The following is a 27,149-nucleotide window of genomic DNA, read 5'->3' on the forward strand; positions in this document are numbered from 1 at the left end:
GCCCTGTAGTAGATCATATTTCTTAAGATAGGACTGTTTTAGATAGAGCTGTAAGGGTCTGTTTGTGAAGTGGAGCCATCACTCCACGAAGAAACAGCAGGCATCTCCTTGCCGGCTGTAATTTGCTTGGGCCACAATCCTGGCCACACTTTCCTGGGAGTAAGCCCCGTTGACTAGTATGGGGCTTACTTCTGAGTAGACATGCACAGGATTGGGTTCTGAGGTTGCAATCCTGGCCACACTTTCCTGGGAGTAAGCCCCGTTGACTAGTATGGGGCTTACTCCTGAGTAGACATGCCTGGGCGGGGAGGCCTGCTGAATGGCGGGGGGGGGAGGCAGGTGTTGTCAGCCAGCGTGGGCGGGGAAGAGGGAATGTGGGAAGTCTTAAGGGGCGGGCGGGGAAAGTGGCGGTAGCGGTTCATTGTGTTGTGCACGGCACGAGACGCCGGCAGCTGCCGCGAATGGGGCGGCCGGGGCGGCCGAGGTGGGCAGGAGGAGGAGGAGGAGGAGGCAGCAGCAGCAGCAGCAGCGGCGGCGGCGCCGGCGCCCACCCGGCCGCCCGCATGGAGGCTCCTTCTCCGCGCGTGCCTCTGCCTTCCCCGCAGGTGGCGGAAGTGACGGGCAGTGTCGGGGTGCTGCCGTGGGGCGAAGATGGCGACCGTGCCTGCGCCAGGCGGCGAAGAAGGTAAACAGCTGTGAGCGGCACGGGAGAGCCGGCAGCGCCGCCGGGCCGGGCCCGGGCCGGCCAACGCCGCCTCGCCGAGAGAGGCCTCGCGCGCGAGAGAGGAGCGAGCCCCGGACCTCGGCAGTCCCCACTCCAGTCCCTCTGTGAGGCGCTTCCTCTCCGCCTTTATGTCGCCCAGAGACCCCCCTTTCCGCAGGGTCAGCCGGGAGAGCGGTGTCTTCAGTGCTGCTGAGAGGTAGGTGAGGCTGGAGGGCCTACCGTGTGCCCCCTTTCTGTCTCTGTGTCCTCCCTTGCCCTGCCATGCCCGCTTGGCTTGAGCCCCCCACTTCAAAGATCAGGGGTGTGGGGCGGGTGGGGAGGCAGGTGAGGCAGTGCCTCCCCAGGGGGGTCCTTTGAAAAGCGCCTGTGCCCTGTGAGGCACCCAAGCACCCACAACCCACTTGCAGAGCAAGGAGGGAGGGAGTGCAGAGCGCATGGGTTGTGGGTGCTTGGCTACCTCACAGGGTGCTGGTGCTTTTCAAAGGACCCCCCTGGGGGGGCACTGCCTCACCTGCCTCCCCACACCCCTGCCAAAGACCCCTTTTCCCTTGCCTTCTCCTCTGCTGTGTCTCCAGCAGTGATTTTCAACCTTTGTCCTCTCAGGGCACACTGACAAGCACAAAAACTGACAAGGCACACCATCATTGACAAGGTACTTCATGCTGCACGTAGGGGGAGTTCACATCCCCCAATTGCCCTACTGATAAATGACCCTCCCCAAAGTCCCGTGGCACACCTGCAAACCATCTGTGATACACCAGTTGCACAATCCATGGATCTGTCATCTCACTGCACACTGAGGGCCCAATCCAATCCAATCTTCCAGGACTGGTGTAGCCATGCCAGTGGGGTGTGCACTGCATCCTGTGGTGGGGAGGCAGTCACAGAGGCCTCCTCAAGGTATAGGAACATTTGTTTCCTTACCTTGGAGCTGCATTTCAGTTGCACTGGTGCTGGAAAGTTGCATAGGATTGGTCCCTGACAAGGCACTAAAACTGGCAAGGCACACCATCTGTTTTTTGACAGTTGACAAGGCATAGCATGCTGTTGATGGGGGGGGGCTCACATCCCCCAGTGGCTCTACTAATAAATGACCCTCCCCAAACTCCCACAGCACACCTGTAGACCATTCATGGCACGCCAGTGAGCCATGGCTCACTGGTTGAAAATCCCTGGTCTACAGCCACAAGATGCATAAGCTGAGCCCCTTTCCTCCCCTCCCCCCTTCCCTAGTTTTGAAGGTAGACTACTATATTTCTAGAGAAGAGAACCATCTTGGCTGATGCTTCTGGTAAAGTAAATGCAATTCTGGCTATTGGTTCACATATTTCACGGTAGCTAACAACTCCATTTGGTGTTCCTTGAGGTACTATTTCTTTAACTAGTTGGGGAAGTTGTGTAATGCCTCTGGACTTGTCAGCTAAGCATTTTTCGGTCTAAGGTGCCTTCCTAAGGGGCAGTATGGTGAAGCTGTCTTTATGACTTTTTAGGGGGAAAAACTGCCTGTTATGAACTGAGTGGAGAATAGATTTTTAGTAAGGTGTGTATCCTCAGTACTTGCAGACCAGAACATTTAAGTGTTTTTATTTTAAAATGAAGCTAGTGATGGTTCCAGGAACACACCATACATAAAATGTACATGACAGAGACATTCGTTAGACTTCCTTTCCATGCATCTGTGCTTCAATTTTACTCCCCATTTGGACCAAGCGTTTCTAGTTTAGTTGCCCCAAGTGTTTTACTCTTTACCAATAATAATACTATATAATCTCTGAGAACGTTCTGCTCTAGTGGTCTTGTCCAACCCTAGGCACATTGACATCAGTAGTGTGCAGGCCCTTTTGTGTGCAGAAAATTGCCGTCATGTTGGGAAACTTGACATAGTTGAGACTTTGCGGATTTCCAGTAGGTTGTATAATCTATAAAACATACTGTTATCTTTTCGGTTTCAGTTTTTTGTAAAATATAAATAAGGGCTATTGTATAATTTGAAACAATCCTGAGAGTTTTGAAGGCGGGGGAAGCATTTGATTTTTGTTTGTAGATTGATATGCTGTGCACGGTCCATGTGTGCATCATCTCGGAATAGGCATTTCCTCATCTGAGAGAGGAGTAATGTGTCTTCTAGTTCAGGGGTCTCCAAACCCTGGCCCGGGGGCCAGATGCGGCCCACAAAATGCCCTTATCTGGCCCGCGGCTAGCCTCTGATCCCCGAGAGCCTCTGGCCCAGCTGACCAACACAACCAGAGTTGTGTTTGTGGGTTGGGGGAATAGGAGTCCATTTAAGTGTGTGTGCTTTATTTCTTGGGCTATGTTGGTGCTTGGAGAAATCCTGGACATTTCAGCCCATTCATTCATTCATTCATTCATTCATTCATTCAAGTTCCATCTCTAATGTATTTATTTAAATTTTATACTTAATTTCTTTTTCTGGCCTTCGACACCGTGCCAGATATTTGATGAGGCCCTTCGGCTGAAATGTTTAGAGACCCCTGTTCTAGATTGATACTTACATAAACAGCAGGTACTTATGTGAAATACTGTTAATATTTCCAACTTTCCAGCGCCGTTGCAGCTGTGCCAACAGGGCATGCACTGCATCCTGCAGTGGGGGAACAGTCATGGAGGCCTCCTCAAGGTAAGGAAATATTTATTACCGTGCAGCTGCATCAATGCTGGAAAGTTGGATAGGACTGGACCCTAAAATGTTGGAACCCTAATAACAATATTGTCAGGAAAACGGTGTAATAGTGCTGCAAAATATAAACACATTTGTACAATATGGCTTGTAAGGTTGAAACTACAGGTTGAGTCTCATTATTTGCATAGGTTCTTTCCAAGCACTCAAATGGATGGCAAAAAACAAAAAAAAACATGGATGGCACTATAGCAAATCAATTTAAAAAACAAAGTTTCTTTGCTCCAGTGATTTAAAAACAGCCTTGCTGACCTTTGTGATGTAAGATAAGAGTCATTAAGAAGACAATCCATCAATCAGTCCTCCTCCAAGTGCTTACAAAGGCACTTCACTAGGTCCCTGCCTTCACCAGTGCAAAGTGATCACCTTTCTTTCACGTGCTCAGGGGGAAGGGAGGGTCAGGTCGCCTGGAGAGAGAAGGATTGGTGGATTGTCAGCCAGCTGCCCTTTCTCTCTCATTAACAAGGCTATTGTTGGGGGACTGTTCCATTTTTTAAAACTGATTTTAAAGGGATGCATTTTCCCCCTTCTCCAGGGATCAGCACATTCCTTCTCATTTGCAGGGGCCATTCGTGTTGAGTCAAATCCATGTATAAAAAATCCATGTATAACAAGGCTGGACTTGCATAAGCCTGAGTGTTTCTGAACACTTCAGAGTGCTTCTGAAGTTTATGCTTCTTCTACTGGAGGCTTTGTAGGAATTTAACCCTGGTTCTTATAGGACCAAATACGGTGTTCTGTTTACTGTATAATTTGCCTAGCCAAATTATGCAATTACACACTAAAATAGGTAATTATTACTTAAAAGAAGACGTTGCATTAAAAAGGTATAGCTATGGAAGAGTAATTGAATTATGAAACAAATGTTTATGATGAGTTGAATGAATAACTTATGCACAGCAATTTCTTTGGCAGTTCAGAATGGCACTGTCTTTAGTTAGTAGTAACTCGATGGTTCCCAAACTTTTTAGCACTGGGACCCACTTTTTAAAGTGACACTCTGTCAGGTCCCACTTAGTGTTATGAGACTTTAAAAAAGTTTCACTTTACCAGCCGCTCAAGTCTATGTTTTTATTCTTTTAACTATGGGGGGGGGGGGAACCACCTTCTGGAGCATTTGTTGAGCTCCACATTCATCAGATTGGGACCATTCTGGTGGCCTTGCATTCTCCTTCACCTGACCTTCCTTAGGAGCCAAGGCACACTTACTTACTCAGGAGTGCATGTGTGACTTGGTTTCACTTTCCATAGAGCTCAATACATTTTTCCTTATCAGCTTGGAGTGGGGACTTCCTTCTTGAATATGTTTTGGGGCCTGTGTTCATTGGATTGGGACCATTCTGATGGTGTTGTGTTCCTCTTGACCTGCCCCTTGAAGTGAACTGAGGCACAGTTACCTACTCATGTGTAAATGTGCACATGTGGTTCAGTTTCACTTTTCTTAGGGCTCAATACATTCTTGTCAGCTATTACCTTGTCAGTTTCAGGTCCCACCAAAAATCAGATTGTGACCCACTGGTGAGTCCTGAGCCACATTTTGAGTAACACTGTATTAACTGATTAAATGTAGATTGCAGTGATGTCTTAATTGACTTAATGTCTTATTTCTGAATATTCATTTCTTTTCTAGTTAAATATTGCTAGGGTTAATTGTAGTGTTTATAGCTATGGCTATTTCCTGATATATGTGATTATGAAAACTGATTATGATATAGTTGTTGAAGGTTATGTTGGACAAGAATTACTTATAGGAGAAGGATGAAAATTTGTTTAAATGCATTTTTTTACCTATCAAAATAGAATACGAACTGATAAAAATTTAGCCTTGTTTGGCAATGGCAGTTATTTTCCGAAAGGGTTGCTTTGGATAATTTTTATAAAAATGGCAAAAAGGAATAAAATGAATAATTCTAATGTAATGTCAGTGCTAATCATAATAAACTTTAGTAGAATATGCAATTTTTCATAATAAGTTAGGGCCCAATCCTGTCCAACTTGCCAGCACCGATGCAGCTGTGCCAATGTGGTGTGTGCTGGCTGCATCCTGCAGTGGGGGGGGGGCAGTCATGGAGGCCTCCTCAAGGGAAGGGAATGTTTGTTCCCTTACCAGGGGCTGCATTGCGGCTGAACTGTTGCTGGAAAGTTGGATAGGATTGGGCCCTTAATCAGCAACACGAACACTAGTGCATATGTATGCATTGCAGTTCATTTTTCTGAAAGGAACAATTTCCAAAATAGGCTGTGTTGGGTCAACAGTGAATCAATTATACGCAATAATTCTGAACTTGTGGAAGAGTAATCCAGTGTAACTTCCACACCGTATTAACTTCAATTTCAACCCCATGCTAATAGAGGTAAAAGTATCTGTTCAGTAGTAACTGTTTTCACAAACTGTTACTGAACAATGTGGTAGAGATATGCTGTTGTAAGCCACCTGTTATAATATAATAATATACAGTATTTATATACCGCCTTTCTTGGTCTTTATTCAAGACTTTATTCAAGGCGGTTTACATAGGCAGGCTTATTAAATCCACGCAGGGATTTTTACAAATTGAAAGAAAGTTCTTTCTTTCAAGAACCACTACATTCAAGGTGTTACACTCCGATCTGGTTTAACATTCTGGCCTCCATCCTCCCACGCTCCGAGCAGATGGAACAGCTCAGCTGCAGCTTGTCAGCTGCTTCAAGGTCGCACGGTGCCAGTGGCCTCGAACTGGCGACCTTGTGGATGTTAATCTTCAGGCAAATGGAGGCTCTACCCTCTAGACCAGACCTCCTGCCCTCCTGTTATCACTGGAAAGTGTTTGACTGATGTAATGAACAAAGAGGAAATGTATATGTGCAGTTGCTGTTGTGGGCAAGTGTGGGTACAGTGTATCACTGTGATAACATATGTGAAATTGCTTGAGTTACCAGCCATTTGGCTATTGAGAATGAGTTAAATTGTCTGAAGTCTGGGAGAACTAATCAAATGTCCCACCTTGCCTTTCCCAGCAAAAAAGTAACTAAAGTGACTATTTTTCTCGCCAAGTTTTATGGCAAATCATAAGCAGCTATTCATGTAAAGTTCTTTACTGTATATAATAATAATAATAATAATAATATACAGTATTTATATACCGCCTTTCTTGGTCTTTATTCAAGACTTTATTCAAGGCGGTTTACACAGGCAGGCTTTATTAAATCCACGCAGGGATTTTTACAAATTGAAAGAAGGTTCTCTCTTTCAAGAACCACCACATTCAAGATGTTACGCTCCGATCTGGTTTAACATTCTGGCCTCCATCCTCCCACGCTCCGAGCAGATGGAACAGCTCAGCTGCAGCTTGTCAGCTGCTCCAAGGTCGCACGGTGCCGGTGGCCTCGAACTGCCGACCTTGTGGATGTTAATCTTCAGGCAAATGGAGGCTCTACCCTCTAGACCAGACCTCCTGCCCTACTACTGTATCAACAACAGAAGAATCAACAATTCTAATTAGAATTCTTGAGCAGCTATCGGGCAGCAGCATCTTGGGTGGAGTACTGTATTACTCTTCAGCCTACCTGTTTACACTGTGTTGGTCCTCTTTTATGGAACAACATTATATATCAACATTATATGGCTAGGTCTCCGTATATACTTATCAGGAGCTGTTGGTTAGCTATGTTTTGAGAGTATCTCTACAAGGACAAAAACATCACTCTTTTTCCATCAGCTTAAGAGGCTGTACTAGTTAGTGGTCAACTGTCCTGATGAGGATGCCTATGCCTTGTTTTATCTTGCATTGTTCTATTCACACTTTTACTTCCTGCAAGATATCACTTCACTTTACTGTTGTGGTTTGATCCAGTGTATGAGTGGAGGAAAATCAGCCATGTTGATCTTACTTACTAAGGCAGAGCCATCAATGATTGTCAGGACAAGTGTTATCCATCTGTTTCAGCAAAAGTTTAGTTTAGTTTACAGAATTAGTAATTGTACAGACCTCGGTTCTCCCAAGTGCTGAAGTATAACTTTGCCTCTGATCTCAGGCATATAATTTGACTATCTTTTGTTTTCCTCTACCCCACATTTATTCCAACAAGGCCTTTTAGAATAAATCACCTGTCTATTTTTTATCCTAGATGTTTGGCAACCTTCAGTCTTGAAAGACTATGGCATAAGCCTACAGCACCTGGTATTCCCAGGCAGTCTCCCATCCAAGTACTAACCAGGCCTGACCCTGCTTAGCTTCTGAGATCAGACGAGATCAGACATGTGCAGGGTAACAGTTGCTAGAAATTCACAAGTGCATGCTATTCAGAGTAGGTTATGTGTGCTTGCATGCAGAAATGAGAGAGTGAAGTTATCAGTCTAGGATAGTGGTTCTCACACATTTAGCACCGGTCCACTTTTTAGAATGAGAATCTGTCAGGACCCACCAGAAGTGATGTTATGACCATCAGGCAGGAAAATTTTTAACAATCCTAGACTGCAATCCTACCCACACTTAACCAAGAGTAAGTCCTATTTACTAAAAAGAATATACATAGTAGCTTGTTAAAAGTACAGGTCTGTAACATTTCTGCAAACCATCCCCAAACATTTCACATACCATGGTAGCATCAAGTCTAATATATTAAAAATAAAATATTGAAATGAATGGGGACCCATCTGAAATTGGCTCACGACCCACTTAATGGGTCCTGACCCACAGTTTGAGAAACACTGGTATAGGATGCTGTCCCCTTCTTCTCTTCCCTCACTCACGTAGATCAGCAGAGTGCTTTTGTTTTCCCTGGCAATGTCAAACAGACTAGTGCTCTTCGTATGTGTCCTTAGAAAACTACTTTGGCACGTGGAGCTGAGCACAGGCAGAATAGTGAAGGTGGCAGACAAACTCGTAGAGAAACTTTGGCCTCTGATTCACAAGGTTGTCAGAATTGTTTAAAGTAATTTCCTTCCAGATGTAAGCTGAAATTTGGTACATGCATAGTTTGATACACACTGATCACTAGTCAAATCTGAAAATGTGACAAGAAAAATGGGGGGGAAATTTTTTTCACTCCCTCACCTCCCATCCCCAAAATGAACATAAAACTCTCTAAACAGCAACCAGCACTCCAGCACATTGTAAGTCACAAGTATTGGACTGTTGGAGTTGTTGGTTTTCTGTTGGAAAGGGGGCAGAATACAAAGCTTGTATTTTCTAGAAATTATTGGATTGTGCCATTGTGCTTAAATGAACATTTCCCTTGCCTTTTACCTGAAATTATAATTTTTCACATAGTGAATAGTGTAACAATCAACCAACTTTTTTTTAATGAAAGAGCTTTAAAATTATGCCCTTCATGTGCATCTGCATCCAGAATTGAACTATTTAAGGTAGGCTCACACTTTGTGGGTGTGCATGCACGATTTCCTCTTAATATATTGATAGATGTGTTCTCATCTGTCCCTCATTGCTCCAAAACACTAAAAGTAATACACAATGTAGTAGTACAGTGTGACTAAAAATGGAGTGCAAAATTATTCTAGGAAACATGTAAAATAGCTTTGGGCAACGTTAAGCATTGTAGTACATTTTCTTTCTAATAGTGTTAACTCTTTCTTTTTACAGTTGTGACGTGTGAGTAGGTTTACCCTACAGCTTCGTTTGTTATTATCTCTGGTTGATTTCAGACTACAGCAGAAACTCCAGCTTCCACTAGGGTTGGAAAACCACCATTGGCATGTGCACCCAAGGGATATAAGTATTCATTTATTTTCAGCAAACAAGTAGTGAAACTATTGTGTGCTTTGTGATTATGTAGGTAAAGATAATTCAGACATTATTAATGAGAAAGTATTCTCTGTAGAAAGGAAAATCTCCAAATACTGTAGACTTCTGGAAAATGAATGTTAGGAATTGTAGTAGGAGTTTAGGGGTTTTTTATAAGGGGTTTTATTTCAAATTGAGACAGTGGGTTATGTCAGAAAGAGCAGGGCATTGAAAGAACTTGAGTATGAAAAACTTTGTTTTCAGTATATTCTACAGTTGTAATCTGTGCCTAAATTACTACCCAAAGGGATTCACCCACCTGATGTTTGCATTTAGCCTCATACAGGGTAATGTGTATGTTCTTACTATGATAGTTTGTTTACTATCATATGTGCGTGAGGCATATTTGAGCTTCTGTTTATGGAAAACAGGCATGAGTTTCCCATGAGCTAGGCATGAGTTGAGAAACGCTTGTAAAATTTGGCAGTGCTAATATAGATCTGAGTGGACACTTGAATAGGAGAATTGAAGGAATATTTTCTTTCAAGTTAGGGAAAATCTTGCTTTGTCTTTGTTTGCTATAATTTGTAGTCTGGCTGTATGCTTTAGGAAAATAAACATGAAGAGTTTTTTCTTATTATAAATGAGCAATTTTTAAAAGTGGAGTTCTTTCAACTCTTGTCATGTCTTGGCTCTGAATTGCAGAGCAAATCTAGCTGTTATAGGTCACATGCAGCGATTGCTGAAAAATTATTGGCTGTAGGCCCAATCCTATCCAACTTTCCAGCATCAGTGCAGCCGCAATACAATCCAGAAATAGGGGTACAAATGTTTCCTAACATTGAGGAGGCTTTTTTGACTGCACCCCCACCAAAGGATGCAGCACATGCTCCATTGACATGGTTGCACTGGCCCTGGAAAATTGGATAGGATTGGGCTCTGTCTCTCACATGTGCTACATGTCATGAGCCCCTGCTTATCACATGAATCTCTTGGCACTGGGTGAAGATTATGCTGTTGCTGTGGACACTGTGTGGTAGAAATTGACTGGATTCGAAGTTGTCAATTTAACCAAACTCTATAACTGCTAGGTCTAATTTAGCAGCGGTCTGTTTTGATTACTTAAGGAAGAACACTGCACTCCCCAATCCACCGCAGACCGTCTCTGCATGGAGCGATAAAGGACACAAGCCTACTAGTTAATAGCCCCAGGCAGAGAAGCCAGATAGTAGAAGTGTTATTTCAGTAATAAGGGATGTAGCATGTAGATAGGCTCCCCTTTAAGTGTGCAAAACATCTTTTGTTTGCTGCTGTGTGTAATGCATATAGAATGTGGGAAAAGTTCATAAGTGCTTATTTTTTCTCATTTTTCTTCCAGAAGATCTCATTTCTCTTGCTGCATTTAGATGTCAGTTACTCTGGAGGGATAGACATTCTTTCATAGTAGAAGTGAAAATTGTATGAGCTAGGCAAACAGAATGCATTAAGAGCCACAGTTCTGACAGAATCATCCCTGAATATATACTAGATTACGTCATTACTTTCGAGTGGAAGTGTGTTTCAGATGGGGGGAGAATGCCAAGCATTATCTGCCTTCTTAGTTCCATTTAGACGGAAGACAAACTCAAATATTTTTCTTTTACTGCAGAAAGAGGGGAAAAAAGAAAAATTATGCCAATCTGCCAGTGTTTTCTTAGAAATTTGCTACATTCAAAGTACAGTACACAGTCTGACTACTGCTGAAACTGTGGGAGGCATGTGAGAGATGTGTTAGACAAAATGATTACAACTAGAATTTTATATAGTCCTTTAAAATACTTTGCTACAGCCTGACTTATTGTTAGGGTTGGAGATAGTCTTTATGCTTCTATCTTTAGTAACAGATCACTGAGTTCCTAAAATGTGCAATTTTCTTGCCATGTTTACTGTTTTCAAGCCAATTAATATTTTTCATATTGTGTGTTGATTGTGATGTTGCTTTGAAATGACTATGTCAACATATATTGCAATTTACTGACTTCAGTTTGTGTTTTGAAAGTGTGTGCGTGTATTAAAGAACACAGTAAGCTGCAATCTGAACATATTACTGAGCATGCGGATCATCTGGTCACTGTGCCAAGATTCTGTAGAAAATTAAAACCTTTCTTTGTTGTGTAATCATAATCATAATGTCAACCCTTTGTTTAGGCTGACGCATTCATGAGGCCAACTGAAGCAGTCATTTCAGGCAGCAGATTGATGAGGAGTGACCATTGCCTACTTGCCTCTGCTATAGCTTCTTCTTATTCTGCTTCCTGGATCAGAAAGAAAGAGGGGGCAGATAGGAAGAAGTGTGGAGAGGAGAGTGCTGAACTGCAGCATTAGAGAATGGGAGCAGCAGAGGTTTGGATAAGGGGAAGCGGCAATTGGCATGCTGCCTTGGGCATCAGGAGGGCTAGCCCTGCCTTTGGCTGTATACAGGTGGTTATCTTTGTGAGGCAAAGAGTGAGACTTTCCCTCTATTGGTTGTTCTTAGTCCACTCTTGTAGCTGACTACACTACAAGCATAATTGCAAGGGGCATCTTTGCAGCTTGCAGCTTTGCCATGGTGATATCTTTTTGGCGTAGAAAATACCTATTTGTTTGCTTATTTTAAGTAATTAACTTTTAAAATACAGGAGAAGTTAACTGTTCATTGAAACATGGATTTTAACAAATAAATGATCTTGAAATAGCTGATCTTGAAATATGTTGATATTGGTCTGAGGAAGCCTTGCTTCATTTTCTTCCTTGCTAATTTTTTAAATGAACCAAACATACATCTATCTTCACCTTTACCACACAATAAACTTTAACCCTTTTTTGCCTGGTCCACAGGTGTACACGTTTGATCCCTGTTGCGTATATGCAACTTTGGGCAGAAATGGATTAAGCAGGATCACCACTGACATCTGTGGAGGGCAAGTCTATCAAGTGTCTTCCTATGAGTAGAGATGTTTGAAAACTGTAATTTATTTTACTCAGAAGTAAACCCACTGTGTTCAGTAAGTTGTAATCCTATCTTAGTCACCAGAGCCAAACACTTCTATCTATAAGGACTAACTGTCATGATACTTTGAATCTAGTCCTATAGTATATACTATAGGGCAGGGGTGCTCAATAGGTGGATCGCGATCTACCAGTAGATCGTGAGGCAAAATGTGTAGATCGCTGAGCCCTGTCTCTCCAAACTATTAATATGTCAGTTTCGTCTAGTGACTAGACGAAACTGACATATTTAGCTGACACTAAACTGAAACTGACACTTTAGCTGCTCTTCAGGCATGCAGCAACAAAACTGACCAAACTGACTAGACTCCAGCAGGGGCTCCATACATTAAAGGGAGTGTCTGTCAGACGCTTCCTTCCCCCCTGGTAGATCTCCGGGCCTTGCTGGGTTTCAAAGTAGCTCTCGAGCCAAAAAAGTGTGAGCACCCCTGCTATAGGGAATTTAAAGAGAGAGAGAGAGAGCTTTTCTGCCCTGTTTGCCTTTTCCTACAGTCTGTAGTGATATGGTTGTGTATAAGCTTATCTGCTGCTTGGGAGAACTTTGCTGTGGTCTTTAGTATCTATTACAGGGATGACTATGGGGATGTATTTTAGGGTATGCACTGGGACTCTGCATAGATATATAGATACTGGATTTAGTTGAGAGATGTAGAGCTTTTGGTAGTAGCTGTTCTCTGTGTAAATTCTAGTCCTTTGCAAACAGAATTGTAGAGGAAAGACAACAGTATGAGCTATTGCAGATGTAAGGTGACCCGCACCAGCATGTTGCTTTAAACTATGTCTCAGTTTTAGTAAGGCTGAAGTGCTTATGAAGTAGAGGTATCCTAGGCATCTATAGTGTAGGCTCAGGTGTATTCTGTATGCCTATTCACTGCCCACTGCAATTCAGTGGACCCTTTTCCTAAACCCATTCTCTCCAGACTGAGCATATTATTAATAGTAAAGGAGTTTAGTGAACCAGTCTCACTCTCCCTGTTGGCAACTGAAATATTTTCAATCTAATCTGTCACTAGAGAAAATTCAATATTAATTTTTTGCAAGTTTTAAAAAACTGATCCTAATACCTGCATTCTGTTTGTTTTGAGTAAGACAATGTTCTTTCTTCTTTTGTTCTTCCTTGTTTAATATCTAAGACATGCCTTATCGTGAGATTTAATCAGGGTCTCTCTTGCTTGCTTAACTTCTGGTACAACAAGACAAAGCTAGTGCTAAATATAAGAAAACACCACTTTAAAGCTGCCTCTTTGCCCAATTAGCAGTGGAAAAGTGTTCCTATATTCATGTTATGCTGGTTTCCAGGAACAGCAAAGGTACAAGGCCTGGATGGTGGAGTATGTCATTCTTTTGATCTCCTTACCAATTCTTCTGCTTTGAAACAGTTTTGAACAGTTTTGAACCATCTAGGCAGGTGATCTTAATTTGGCCGAAGTACATTTCTTTGATGAAATGTTGACTCCTTGGAAAGAAGCCAGAAGGTGACAGAAAGATATAGCAGTGTAAGAATTGACCGAAAGTGACTTGCCAAGGAAGTAAACACAGCTACTCAGAAATTTGACTTGATGTAGGCTAGAAGAGTGGCTGCAATCTTTCCCATGTTCCAATATGTTCCAATTAGTTTACAATAAGATGCTTTTGAAATTGAGATTCTTAGAACCAAGTCTTTTTTCCCCCTAAAAAACTTTCCTGCCTAGTGGTAAATCTTACTAATCCCAGTGATAACATTTTGATTAGTGTTAGGTGCTGAGTGGGAGAGAGAATTAAGTCACTAGTTTTCTTAATTGGTATTTGGCAAGGGATTTAGTCAGATGCTGAATCTAACCCATGCTGATGATAGGGCTAACACTTCAGGCACTTAATCTTTGTGGCACTTGTCTGAATCCTCCCTAACATAGCAACATCCTTCCTGAGCTGTAGTGTCCAGCACTAAAAACAGTTCAAATGAGATCTTATTTGTTCTGTGTTGAGTGATTCTCTTACTTCAGTCTTGAAAAGACTTGGTGTATGCTTTGGTTAATAACTCCTGTCACTATTTGTTTTGTGTTGTAACTTAATATTGACATGTTTGCTGTGTTTCCAACACTTGTGTCTTGGAAAGGCTACTTACCTATCTCGGTTAAGCTGCCCTTTCTTGCATATTTGATTTGTAATTTTATGTACAACACTTGTTAAACTACATTTTTGTTTTTGCCTCATACTGTAATTGATTATTCTTTAGAAAATCTTTGTTACTTGTTATAGTATTTGTAGGGCTTGTATTCTGTATAATCTGCCATTTAGATAAAACAGGAAAGCACATTTCTCAATCCTTAATGATATTGAAAGCACTGAATCCCTATGCTAATGTTTTGCAAAGGAGAGGACTGCTGAGAAGCTAATTTAAGGCTGTGCCATAGCATACTCTCTATGATCTGTTAATATAACCCAGTGTACTTCAGTGGGGCTATAGTTGTCTTGCCTCAGCTTATAGATAAATTCCATAAATGGGGCTAACTCCATTCCAGGATCCTTTTGCTTTCAGTGGCACAAAAAGTCAAATAAAAAATAGCATTTCCACTTGCAAGGAATAATGTTTTTGTGTGACTGGTCTTCTGTGCCAGGTCTCCCCAAGTTCAAGTTCAGTACTTTATCTACCGTATACTATAACTATAGTATTATAATGTTATAATACTATAACAAATACTATAACAAGTAACAAAGATTTTCTAAAGAATAATCAATTACAGTATGAGGCAAAAACAAAAATGTAGTTTAACAAGTGTTGTACATAAAATTACAAATCAAATATGCAAGAAAGGGCAGCTTAACCGAGATAGGTAAGTAGCCTTTCTAAGACACAAGTGTTGGAAACACAGCAAACTCAACATGTCAATATTAAGTTACAACACAAAACAAATAGTGACAGGAGTTATTAACCAAAGCATACACTTGGAGATTAACCAAAGCATACACTTGGAGTTATTAACCAAAGCATACACTTCCATACAAGTGTTGGAAACACAGCAAACTCAACATGTCAATATTAAGTTACAACACAAAACAAATAGTGACAGGAGTTATTAACCAAAGCATATGGCTTGGATATAAACAAAACAAAAGCTTGGAACGAAAACGAAAGCTTGGAGAGAACAGCTTAAAAGTTTACTTAAAAAAAGAATTAGTGTAAGTAATTTTGAAAGATCACCTCCCAATTCACTCTCCTACTCCTCCCTCTGGAAGCAAAATTTCTCTTAATAGTCACTGTTTTGCAAAGTGCCATACTGCAGAATATGTCAAACAAATGTAATTATTAAAGTTTTTCTACAGCTCATTAATGTTTAGGAATTATAACCTTTATTTATGTTTTTTCCCCAGGTGATTCATGGCAGGGGACGTGGAAGGATTTAGTTCCTCCATCCATGATACCAGCGTCTCTGCTGGATTCAGAACACTATATGAAGAGGGTTTGCTTCTTGACGTCACTCTTGTTATCGAGGATCACCAATTTCAGGCACATAAAGCACTGCTTGCCACCCAAAGTGATTATTTCCGGATTATGTTCACTGCTGATATGAGGGAGCGAGATCAAGACAAAATCCACTTGAAAGGTCTGACTGCCACAGGTTTCAGCCATGTTTTACAATTCATGTACTATGGAACCATTGAACTGAGTATGAGCACTGTTCATGAGATCCTGCAAGCTGCCATGTATGTCCAGCTTATTGAGGTGGTGAAGTTTTGCTGCTCTTTTCTTTTAGCAAAAATTTGTTTGGAAAATTGTGCAGAAATTATGAGACTCTTAGATGACTTTGGTGTGAACATCGAGGGAGTCAGAGAAAAGCTAGACTCCTTTTTGTTAGAGAACTTTGTGCCACTCATGTCCAGACCTGACTTCTTATCCTATCTGAATTTTGAAAAGCTTATGAATTACTTGGATAATGATCGTCTGAGCAGGTTCCCTGAAATAGAGCTCTACGAGTCTGTTCAGGCTTGGCTGCGGCATGATAGAAGACGCTGGAGGCATACCGACACCATCATTCAGAACATCAGGTTTTGTTTGATGACACCATCCAGTGTGTTTGAAAAGGTTGGTGCATTTGAAAGCAATAGATAGAATTCATCATTGCATTTAGGGCAGCATGCTGTTAATAGGTAACATTCCCAGAATTAGAAGGAAGGAAAAATAAGACACTATTTTTAGAAAATGGAACATTGAAGTCATCAGTGTCTGAAACAAGTACTGTCTAGCTTTTAAAACAAAAAAATTCCCCAAATGCAGACTAGCAGGATTTACAGCCAGGAAACAGGTAGGTTTGCAGCTTTTTCTATTTGTCAGTTATGAGGGAAAACCTCATGAATAAGTGCAGATAAGGTAATTGACCAGGCTGTGGTGGCTCAGTCAGTGAATTTGAAATAATGGGTTTCATCCTCTGACTGTGTGTGTGTGTGTGTGTGTGTGTGTAAATGTAGCATAGTTGTGCAGATTTTACATTTTAAAAGAAAACACCAACACACTCTGTAAAGGCTTTAAAATTCCTGCTGTAAAAAGAAGTCATAAATGCATGAGTATACTGAAAAATGATCATATTTGACTTCTAGATTTTTAATTTTTCCCCTGTGCTTTTAATTTTCCCCGCAGTCTTTCATCAATAGAAAATGTAGATCATAATTTCTTAAAATTGTGTATATCAGACCATAATGTTCTCTTGTATGTGAAGTTAAAATGGACAAAATATTTGAGAAGTGCAAGTGGATTCTACTGTGGTTCTGACACTTTTTTTCTAGCTGCTGTTAATTCATGTTCAACCTTGCCCATAGGTGATGTCGTATACTTGTCTTACACTCCCAGGGTTTTGGGTGCTCAGAGTTCCTGATTCCTGAACCCTAGAGCCTCAAGAACCCCTGTTCGGTAGAACTGCCACCACCCTGTATGTGCCAGTGCCTCAGTCCAGGGACACTGAGACCCTCTAGGCTTAACTATATCCCTTGTAGGCACTGAGCACTTTCTTTACTTAAAGTCTCAGTTCTCATGTTACTAGTCCACAATGAGGATTTGGTAGCTTGCTGAACGGCTAGGCAGGATTCTGAACCTTTGTCCCCAACAGACAATGAACAACTTAGTAAAGGGATTTTTACTTTATTAAGTACATAGGGTTACAAAAAGTTACAAAAGGCAGCAAATGCTAGAGGCATAAAAACTTCTAGGAAACATATCAGCATAAAGCAACAAAGCTAACTGGCTAACTCTATTATTCTCTAACTCTCACCTGGGTCAGCTTCTTTTGTAAATCCTCGGGCCAGTTACCTATAAGGCCACATGGTCCTGGCGGGGCAGGATGTGCACCTATCTCACCTATCTCACCAAGAGACAAAGACCAAAAGACCCTGTTCTACGGAAGTGGGGCTGGATGCTAGCCCTCTCAGCTCTTCCCTCCCCCCTGGAGATCTACAGCTGCATTCCATCTTTGATGGGCATCTTTCTGGCTGCCTAGGTGCTACATTATCACCTTCCATTGAGTTGTAAATTCCTAGCAGCTAGGAACTGCAAGCCACTTCTGTGTTACTGTGTTACTGTTTTAGCTTGGTTCAGGCTTTACATGTTACTTGGCCTAAACTGTACATATTCATGACAGGTGAGTAGAACGTGGAGTGAATGTGAAGGGTCTAATCTTATCAGTGATTTTGGTCCCACCCTGCATCTTCTCACCCTGTCCATCTTCTCCTTGTAGAGGGAGATGGTTAGAACTCTGATCATAAGGGGACTTATTCTTCTCTTGCTTGTATTGTTGGAACCTTGTGAAAAGATGGGAGAAGCTGAGCTCCCATCCCATTGAGGGGAGAAAGCAATATAATGCTTTTCCTCTTGGAGCTTCTCCAATAGCAGAGAAACAGTAGTAGTTGTGTACTGAGTTAAAGGTAATATTTGTAGCATAGGGAGGCCAGCTAGAAGGGATGTAGGTCTTTGGGACAGGTTCTTTGAGGTGGGATTTGAGTCAGTCAGGAACCAAATTCCTGTGTCAGGAAGGTCAGCCAGGTATGTATTGGATTAGATATATTTCATGAGTTGGACATAATTCTAGGAAAGTCTAAATGGGAAGGGTGCAAGGCAGGCACAAGGTGGGTGCAGGAAGGATAATGTAGAAAGGTGTGGTAGGAAACAAGCAAGGAATGATGTAACACAGGGCAAGGTAAGAGAGTAACATAGCAGTGTACTATGTTGCTCAGAAATTGAAGCATGGAAACAATTATATAGGGATACAAGTGAACTCCATTTTCTTGTGTGAGAGATGGATGGCCAAGGGAAAGGGCTGTTGGGGTTTCTTTAAACCCAGTAAGCCCTCAATCTATAAGGGAGGTAGTATCTGAATGACCAGGACTCCTGCTTCCTTTCCCACCCTAAACCTTCTCACTCAGGTAAGAGTGTTGGGTTGCTTCCATGCAAATGCATTAGGATATAGATACAAGACTGGAAAAAAAAATTAAAACCCATTCTAATAAAGTGTAACTTGTTCTCCAGTGTTACACAAAAATATCTTTTTGACAACCCTGACTACTTAATTGTAAAAGTGTGTATCTGCTGGGAGTGTGTGCTTTTGTTGGCCCTTGGCAGCCTGACTAAATAAGGCCTACTGTATGGCAAAGCTGAGTTCCCCCCCCCCCTAAATCCCTCACAAGAAGGCAAATACCTTCTCAATTACCATAGATACTTGCCTATAGGGTGATAAATTTGTCCCAACAGATAGCTCCTGAATTCACCCTTCGCCTTATCTGCGGGGCCACTCTGGGTCAGGGCTGTTTCAGACACACTGCGGAGCAGCTGTGGTGCTGCTGGGGAGGGTGACGGGCCACTAACTGTGCATGCTCGCCTGCTGCTCCCTCCTTCCCACCTAGAGTGGGGAGCCTGACAGAGCTGCTCTGCTCACCTGCCTTGTTGCTGCTCCTGGGCATTGCAGTCCTGCCTGATCAGGCTCCCTGAGCCTGGTCTCCTTGGCTCTGACTTCCTCCTCCTCCACCCCTGCTCATCTTCACAAGGACAGGAAAGGGGAGCAGGAACCTGGAATGCATCCCATGCCTGTTGTCAGTGGGGTTTACTCCCAGGAAAGTGCACGTAGGATGGCAGCCTTTGAGCCCAAGCCTGTGCATGCCTACTCAGAAGTAAGTTCCATTATTGTCAATGGGGCTTACTCACAGGAAAAGATTGTAGCTTGAAGATGGGGCAAGAAACGGGAGGGCTGCTTCTTCATGCAGTGTTTACAGCTCTGCATCTGCTTCTTCTGAGCAAGAGGGAGGAGGGGAGCCCCCCACACAGCCTCCCTCCTGCCCCCACTCCTGCACTGCCTGATTCTCTCTGCCCTTCAGCCCCAGCCCCCTCCATGAGCGTTCACTCTGTTGTACTGTTTTTCCCCCCTTCTCCCTTCCCCAGTGTCTCTCTTTCTCTGCCCCCTATTTACAAGCCATGCAATCAGGGAAACTGACCAGGAAACTCCCTGACAGCCTTGATCCTGCTGTAAATCAAGAGGAGGAAACAGCCCTCAGACCAGGTGAGGGTGGGCTTGTTGCAGCTGCAGGATGCACCTTCCCTGAAAGTGGAAACACTCCCATCAAATGTCTCACAAACTACAATTCAGAGCACCATTACTTAGGAATAACACCCAGGGAAAGCAATGGGTCTGCTTCTGAGTAAATAGGGTTTCAGATATGTGCAGCTGCACTTGGTCACAGCCATTTGCTGTTGCTTATCTCTGCTGTGAATTGAATTGCACACTCCCAGTTGTGTTCTAAGTTATATATGTAGAGCTTCTGGCTTAAGAGCAGAAGACTCTGCCTTTGCACTGTTTTGCATCAGAAGTGTCCTGAGAAATTCTGAGTGATAGATCACTTTTTTTATGTTTTAGTTTTTTTCCTGTGCTGTCTTCAATCACTGGTTCATACATGAACTGATCACTAAAAATTAGCTATTGGTGGGGCTTTCACAGTCAACTAGCAACATCCCTTCCTGCCTTGCTGGCCCTGCAAGGCATTCTGGAGCACTGCCATTACTCCATGCTCTTTCAAGTACCCCTAAAGGTCCTGTTGAGTGCCCCTGGGGGTACATGAACCCCAGGTTGGGAACCACTGTTCTATTAGCATGTTTACAGTGCAGTTACTCTTTGATAGTGTTTACAAAAAGGTGAAGACCAGAATTTAAAAGTTTATGAATAAAAATGAATCTTACGATCTTTTACTATATTTTTAATAAATTAGAGACTGTCAGTTCTTAGGTAACAATTACTGGTAGGTTATTTTTCAGGATTTGGCCTAGGGTAAAATCAGACAAAATTATAATCAGACACACACACCCCAAGTTTATGACCCCGACTTATCCGAGGGTCATAGAAAATTCTATGATTCTTGCCTCAAAACCTGCCTTCGTTTTATCTGTGAGATCGACTTATTGGTGAGTATCTGCTGTATATTTTCCTCTGACTTTGCGCAGCCTGTGCTATTTTGTACACAGAACTCTGTGTTAAACAGATGTTAATTGAAAGCATCTGTTTCTTTCTGTAATTAAATATAATTCTAAACTTGCAATTTACCTGCCACAAGTACATAACTATAATTAGGAAGATAGGGTTATGTAAGATTCTGTAACAGTACTATGTCTGGTAAAGCTGTCATACCAGTTTGTCATTTTTCTTTTTAGTATCTATAGACTTGAACAGAAAATGCAAATTCTTAAATCCATGTGCTTAAAAATATGCATTGGAAGAAACTTCAATGATGTGCTTCTTTTAAAACTAGATCTGCAAAGGCAAGCATGTATTTTTGTTACACTGCTTTTAAATATACATTTCTGACTTCTGTGCTATGAGCTAATAGAGTAAAGTAACAGAAAGCTTAAAAGACAAAGCTAGAGTGAAAATATATTTTCTATCACATACCCCTAATGCCACATTTCTTGAAGTTTATCAAATAAATGGTTATACACTGACTGTTGTGTACTGTAGTCATTGGTTATAAACATTTGATTTTACATCTCTCTTTAAAAAACATTTTGCTTTTTCAACCCTAATACTCTGCTTTTTTTCTTGGCCTTGGTTGCGTTAGAAATTGATATTTGTGTTTCATGTGTCTCACCTTTTATTTTCCATTTCCATTGATATTTCTGTCATTGATTAAGATGAAGACTAACCTGTGAAATAATGCCAAGATACCTGTGTTTTGGACACAAATATAAATGAAGAGAACCCTTTTGTGCCTGTACCGGCCATCCTATCCCATTTTCCAGAGACCAATGTAGCATTTGTTTTAGAGCATTTATAGTGCTCTTATTTCATGGCTGTTCTTACTTATTTTAGTGACCTACTGGGCTACTGCCTCTACGCATATTTCTAGCAGCTTTTGTCCATGTCTTCTAACCCTTTTGTTCTCCAAAATATTGTTTGCCTTGGCAGAAACTATTTTATCTTGGAACACAGATACTGCCAAGTGAAGGCAGAATAAAGGGAGGGGGTCAAATGCTGCACTTAGAAGCCGTGTCCCAGTGTGTCATAGTGGATTACTAAATTAGTGCCAAAGGTGTTAAGAGGTCTAGGTATACTCTCACTTTGGCATCTAAGTGAAGACGGGTCCCTCACTGTTTCTGGAAGTCAGTATGGGCAGAGAAGGGGTTCTTGTGCTGCAATCCTTTACTTGGTAGTAGGTCCCACTGAACTTAACTAGACTTTCTGAGTAGACATGCCTAGGATAGGACTATAAATTTCCTCCTTTGTTTAGATTCTATCTTCTATGTGTAGCATAGGCAGCCTGTGCCAGAAAGAATACAATATGCTTAGAAGGCATTTCATGCTTGGATTGCCTTTTGGGTTATATCCCACATGCACAGTTGAATGCAGGTTTTTCATCCTAAACAGTATTCAACCTTCAGTGCTGTGTGAAGTGATGCAGGATGCATTGAGCCTATGCTTGTACCCCATAACAGATGCTTGTATCCCAGTACTATAACCAGTTTTGAAAATACTGATCACTAGGGAGAGAGGGAGGGACTGAATTCACCAATGTGGGTGACTGATGGCTCCAAAACTGATTCTGACTCAGTGCAGACGTAACATTGCTTGATCCTCCAACTATGATTAGATCAAGAATACCGTGAAGACTCATGCACTTCTTTCTCTCTTCCTTGCATGGGTATTCAGAGAATAACTATAGCTTAATGGTGGAGCATAAGCTTTGCAGGCAGAAAGTTCCACATTCAATCTCTTGCATCTCCAGGAAGACAGAAAAATTCTGCCCAGTTGCCAATTAGTGTAGATACTATTGAGCTAGATGGACCAATAATATTACTTGTTATGAAGCAACTTTCTATGTTTCATTTCCCTTTCTCATTTACAGGGTAAACTGGCAGCATTCATTACACCTGTATGGGAATTTTTAGTAATCCCAACCTGTTAGGAGATACATGCACAGACCCTATTGATCTTGCCTTACTTCACACATCACAGAATGATGGATGCTGTCTAGGATGAAAAGCCTGCATCCAACGCATGTGGGATGTAACCCAGTAGGTGATCCAAGCATCGCATAGCGAGCTCCAAAATTGGAAAGCAAAGGAAAGTGCTAATATAAGAGAAGAGGACCCTGTGGGCATTATTTATCTCCCAGGTGTGGTTAGATTGGACTGTGCTACATCTGCACCAGGCCCACTCAGTTATCTTAGAGAGATGCAATATGCATGGAACCTACTCAGCCTGTTGCTGTGTAGAGATGACTGAAACAAAATTGTGATGCAGATTTAGTGGACACTGAAACAAATGAGCCAAACTTCAGATACTTTGGTAGGTAGCAGGGCAAAAGTTCTGGAACCATGTTTGGGAGTTGCTTTTAATTTAAAAAGAATAGTATTCATATCGACCAGTTCAAGGCTGAGTTATTCATCACTGCCATTTGTCTCACTGATATCAGTAAAGAGAGTACTTTGCAAAATATTTATACACTCAGAGCAGGTTACTTCTTGAACTTGTTCTTGTGTGTTGGCTAAAACTCATGTGTGGGGTGTATTGGTATAGGGCAGGTTATGTAAGGAACTTCTTGGGTGGGTTAAGATGTAATGCTAAATCATGGTTTGGTATTAGCATTAGCCACAGTTTTGCACACTTCCCACATTGTGTGCAAGGAATGAAATTCTGTTTGTAGTTTTAAAATAAGCCATAAGCATTATGTCTCTATCCATCAAATTATGGTTTTAACCATAGTTTGAGCAAGCCAGGATATGATTCTGGTTTGATATCCTGGCCTGTTCACAGTCTGCAATTAGAACAAAGGGTAATTTTGCTGAGTTCAATGACAAATCTGCCTATTTTAAACCAAAATGAAAGAAGCAAATTTCTTTCCCTCACCTGCAGAGGGGAAGGGAGAATGCAGCCTTGTCTGTAGATAAAGAAAATTTACGTGTCCTCAGAAATGTTTGCTCACCTGTTTCAGGGTGGGGGTCTTGCCCTCCATGATGGTAGTGTTGTGGCTTTTCATCATACCTATGCAGGCAGTGGTAGCTTCTGTGCTTAAAGTGCTATTGCCAGCCAGTAACTCTGCCAATCACCACTTTTTTCTTGCCTTCAAGTGTACCAGGAAACAACTCTATGTCACAATCTACTCAAAGTATGTAGGTTATAATGAACTTGATCACTAGAATTCATTATTCTCAAACACACACATTGAAGAATTCTACTTGTTTCTGTGATCAGGTGTGTGAATACTAAACTCAAAATATTTAAGTTTGATATCAAACTTAATTTGAGCAGTTAAAACAGCAGAGCCCTGAATAAATGTGAAAGTAGATAATAATGTGAATAAATGTGAAACATAGATAACAAAATGTATTGTCCCAGGCCAAAAGATTGTAAGCCCAAGTTTTTATGTTCAATGGAAGTCCCTATTGACATAGGATGCTTCTCTTCTTTTATCGGTGAGATGAAGATTCTGTAACTCAAGAAGCACTTACTTTAGGAATGCAGTAGGAAGTCTCTCCCCTGCCAGTGGTTTTATTTGGGGGGGGGGGGCATGAGGCTTATTCACCATAAGGATGTATTGAGGATGCTGTTAGTGTCTTGGCTAAACACTGCAGAGAAACAAGTTTTCTTACTGTAAAGTATACTAGAAATGCAACTAGATTCCTAGTCTCAAATTGGTTAACATATTTTAAAATAAAGTGAAACAGAATGTGCATTTCATTTGAAATTGTTGGAGAAAAAAGGAATTCAGGAACTGAAACTTATGGTTTGATTTACAAAGATATGTGTAATTGCTGATAGAGATGTATTATCTACAGACACAGAGGTGCCATATAGGATTTAGGCACTTGGTTTTAAAATTCATATGTGGCTCAAACGCTTGTAACTCTGCAAGGATTAGCAGTTTATGGCGCAATTCTAACCTGCGCTGGAGCAGGCAAGCAATGCGGGATTGCAGCAAGCAGTGGCTCAGCCACAGGCAAGAGGAATCTTTTCCCCTTACCCATGGGTAAGGGCTGCACGCCCCTATGGGTCTCCTTGGACCTGCGCCACCTCCAGAGGTGCGCCACATCCCCTCGCCATGGGGATTGGGATTGGGCAAAACTGCCAGGTCCCAGCCCCGCCCCCGGCTCCCTGCGCGCGCGCCCCTGGGCCCGCCTTCCCCTGCCCAGTAACACCCCCTCCGGCCCCCTTCCCACACCTCACATGCCTACCTTTGCTGCTTATGTTGGCATGCTTGTGCCGACGCAAGTGGCAGCGCGGAAGCTGCAGCTGAGGCTTCTGTCTCTGTCCGTGCATCTGAATGCGCTGACGCAGCTCCTGCCTAAGGAGGCGCAAACGTGCTTTACAGCACATTTGCAACCCTCCAGGGCCACCTATACCGGCATAACTGCCGGTTAGGATTGCGCCCTTAGTCTTGTTTTACCAGGCTATGACTGCACTATATAACTATTTTTGATTATTGCAACATCTGGATGCAATGATAAAAGGTGGCAACTAGCAACTTGCACTAGTGCAGGGCCATCTGGGAACAGTTCCACTTTCATGGTCTATCATGGTCATCCTCCAACAGGATCAGGGCCATCTTGCATTTTATAAACAGCATGGATATGTGTCCCTTTCTGGTGCAGTTCTGATCTTTTCAAATAAAACTTTGAAAGCCCTTCACTGTTAACAAAAGTTGTCACAGGTCTTAGAATGATTTCAAAGCAGAAGGCTACAGATTCCAAGGTTTTCTGGGTTCCTGATGATATCAGAGCAGTTGAGGCAGAGGCAACCGAAGGACATGACATTGTGGTTATGGACTGGCAAGAATAACAAAAGCCGCTGGTGACATGAGAGGATCTGCAACTAGTTATTTGAAATAGCTAATCAAATCTGATTATCTGTAGGAACTTCTTTGGTCAGAGTTATAGGAGAATAGCAGTTTCTTGGAAGACTGTTCACACTTTGGTTTCACACATTAAAACATTGCCATAGAAAAGAATTTTGGTCTAGTTAAAGTTTTCTGCCAAGCAGTTCATTTTGTTTTTGAAAGGTTTTGTTATAGCAATCAATCTCAGGCCAAAACCTGTGAACAGAGCCCTTGTTATAAGAATTTATGGATTTCAATAGTTATGTCCACTGAAATCAGCAGGGAAAGTAATTGTAATGGGGACTTTGGGGGTGGAGGGGTGGAATTGATAGGCCTTACTGGACTTGCAGAATCTTGCCTAGGAAGCCATCTTTGCTGTAATGTGATCATAACTTTTTCAAGATTTAATTGAGTGAAACTAGGTAATACTCTTTGAGGGAGATGTCTCCTCCATACTGTTTTTCCTTGGTCAATATGACATTTCTTTTGCTCTGTCCATAGGTGAAAACATCGGAATTTTATCGTTACTCCCGGCAATTGCGACATGAGGTGGAGCAAGCTATGAATTACTTCCATAGTGTTCACCAGCAGCCTTTAATGGAAATGAAATCAAATCGCATTCGTTCTGCCAAACCCCAGACTGCTGTATTTAGAGGAATGATAGGACATAGCATGGTAAACAGTAAAATTCTCCTTTTGCACAAACCAAGGGTTTGGTGGGAGCTAGAAGGCCCACAAGTACCTTTACGACCAGACTGCCTTGCTATAGTTAATAACTTTGTATTCTTATTGGGTGGGGAAGAGCTGGGGCCAGATGGTGAATTTCATGCTTCCTCCAAAGTGTTCAGATATGATCCAAGGCAGAACTCTTGGTTGCGAATGGCAGACATGTCCGTACCACGCTCAGAATTTGCTGTTGGTGTTATTGGAAGATATATCTATGCTGTGGCTGGAAGGACAAGGGATGAGACGTTTTATTCAACAGAACGATACGATATCACAGAAGATAAGTGGGAATTTGTGGACCCCTATCCAGTCAATAAATACGGTCATGAAGGAACTGTTCTTGGTAACAAGTTGTACATCACTGGTGGAATAACCTCCTCATCCACATCTAAGCAGGTGTGTGTGTTTGACCCTAGTAAAGAAGGGACTGTTGAACAGCGAACAAGAAGGACTCAAGTGGTCACTAACTGTTGGGAAAACAAATGCAAAATGAATTATGCAAGATGTTTTCACAAGATGATTTCTTATAATGGTAAGCTTTATGTTTTTGGAGGTGTCTGTGTAATTCTGAGGGCTTCTTTTGAATCTCAAGGGTGTCCTTCTACAGAAGTTTATGACCCAGATACTGACCAATGGACTATTTTGGCTTCTATGCCAATTGGTAGAAGTGGCCATGGTGTAGCTGTGTTGGACAAACAGATAATGGTTCTTGGAGGCCTTTGTTACAATGGTCACTACAGTGATTCAATCCTCACTTTTGATCCTGAAGATAATAAATGGAAAGAAGATGAATACCCAAGAATGCCCTGCAAGCTAGATGGCTTACAAGTTTGTAGCCTACATTTTCCTGAATATGTACTGGAGCACGTTAGACGTTGCAGCTAAAGCATTCTACAAACTATAACTTGATGGGATGGGAAGAGAGGGAATACAG

The 27,149-nt window shown here is 42.0% G+C and overlaps 1 protein-coding gene and 1 pseudogene across 3 annotated transcripts; one reads left to right on the plus strand and one right to left on the minus strand.

Annotated features, from left to right (window-relative positions):
* The first annotated feature begins 557 nt into the window (after positions 1-557).
* On the plus strand, positions 558-27,126 carry KLHL15 (kelch like family member 15). Of its 3 annotated transcripts, XM_066622065.1 has the most exons (4): positions 558-920; positions 3,289-3,362; positions 15,524-16,235; positions 25,991-27,126. In XM_066622065.1, the coding sequence occupies exons 3-4, from the start codon at positions 15,531-15,533 to the stop codon at positions 27,098-27,100; spliced, it is 1,815 nt and encodes a 604-aa protein (XP_066478162.1). In that variant the 5' UTR covers positions 558-920; positions 3,289-3,362; positions 15,524-15,530; the 3' UTR covers positions 27,101-27,126. The 3 variants fall into 3 exon arrangements, with proteins under 3 accessions (XP_066478162.1, XP_066478163.1, XP_066478164.1); XM_066622066.1 differs by lacking the exon at positions 3,289-3,362; XM_066622067.1 differs by lacking the exons at positions 558-920; positions 3,289-3,362 and adding an exon at positions 12,080-12,168.
* Positions 7,568-7,684, minus strand: LOC136646145 (5S ribosomal RNA; annotated as a pseudogene).
* Positions 27,127-27,149: the final 23 nt, after the last annotated feature.

This window comes from Tiliqua scincoides, chromosome 3 (genome assembly GCF_035046505.1).
Source record: "Tiliqua scincoides isolate rTilSci1 chromosome 3, rTilSci1.hap2, whole genome shotgun sequence".
NCBI lineage: Eukaryota > Metazoa > Chordata > Lepidosauria > Squamata > Scincidae > Tiliqua > Tiliqua scincoides.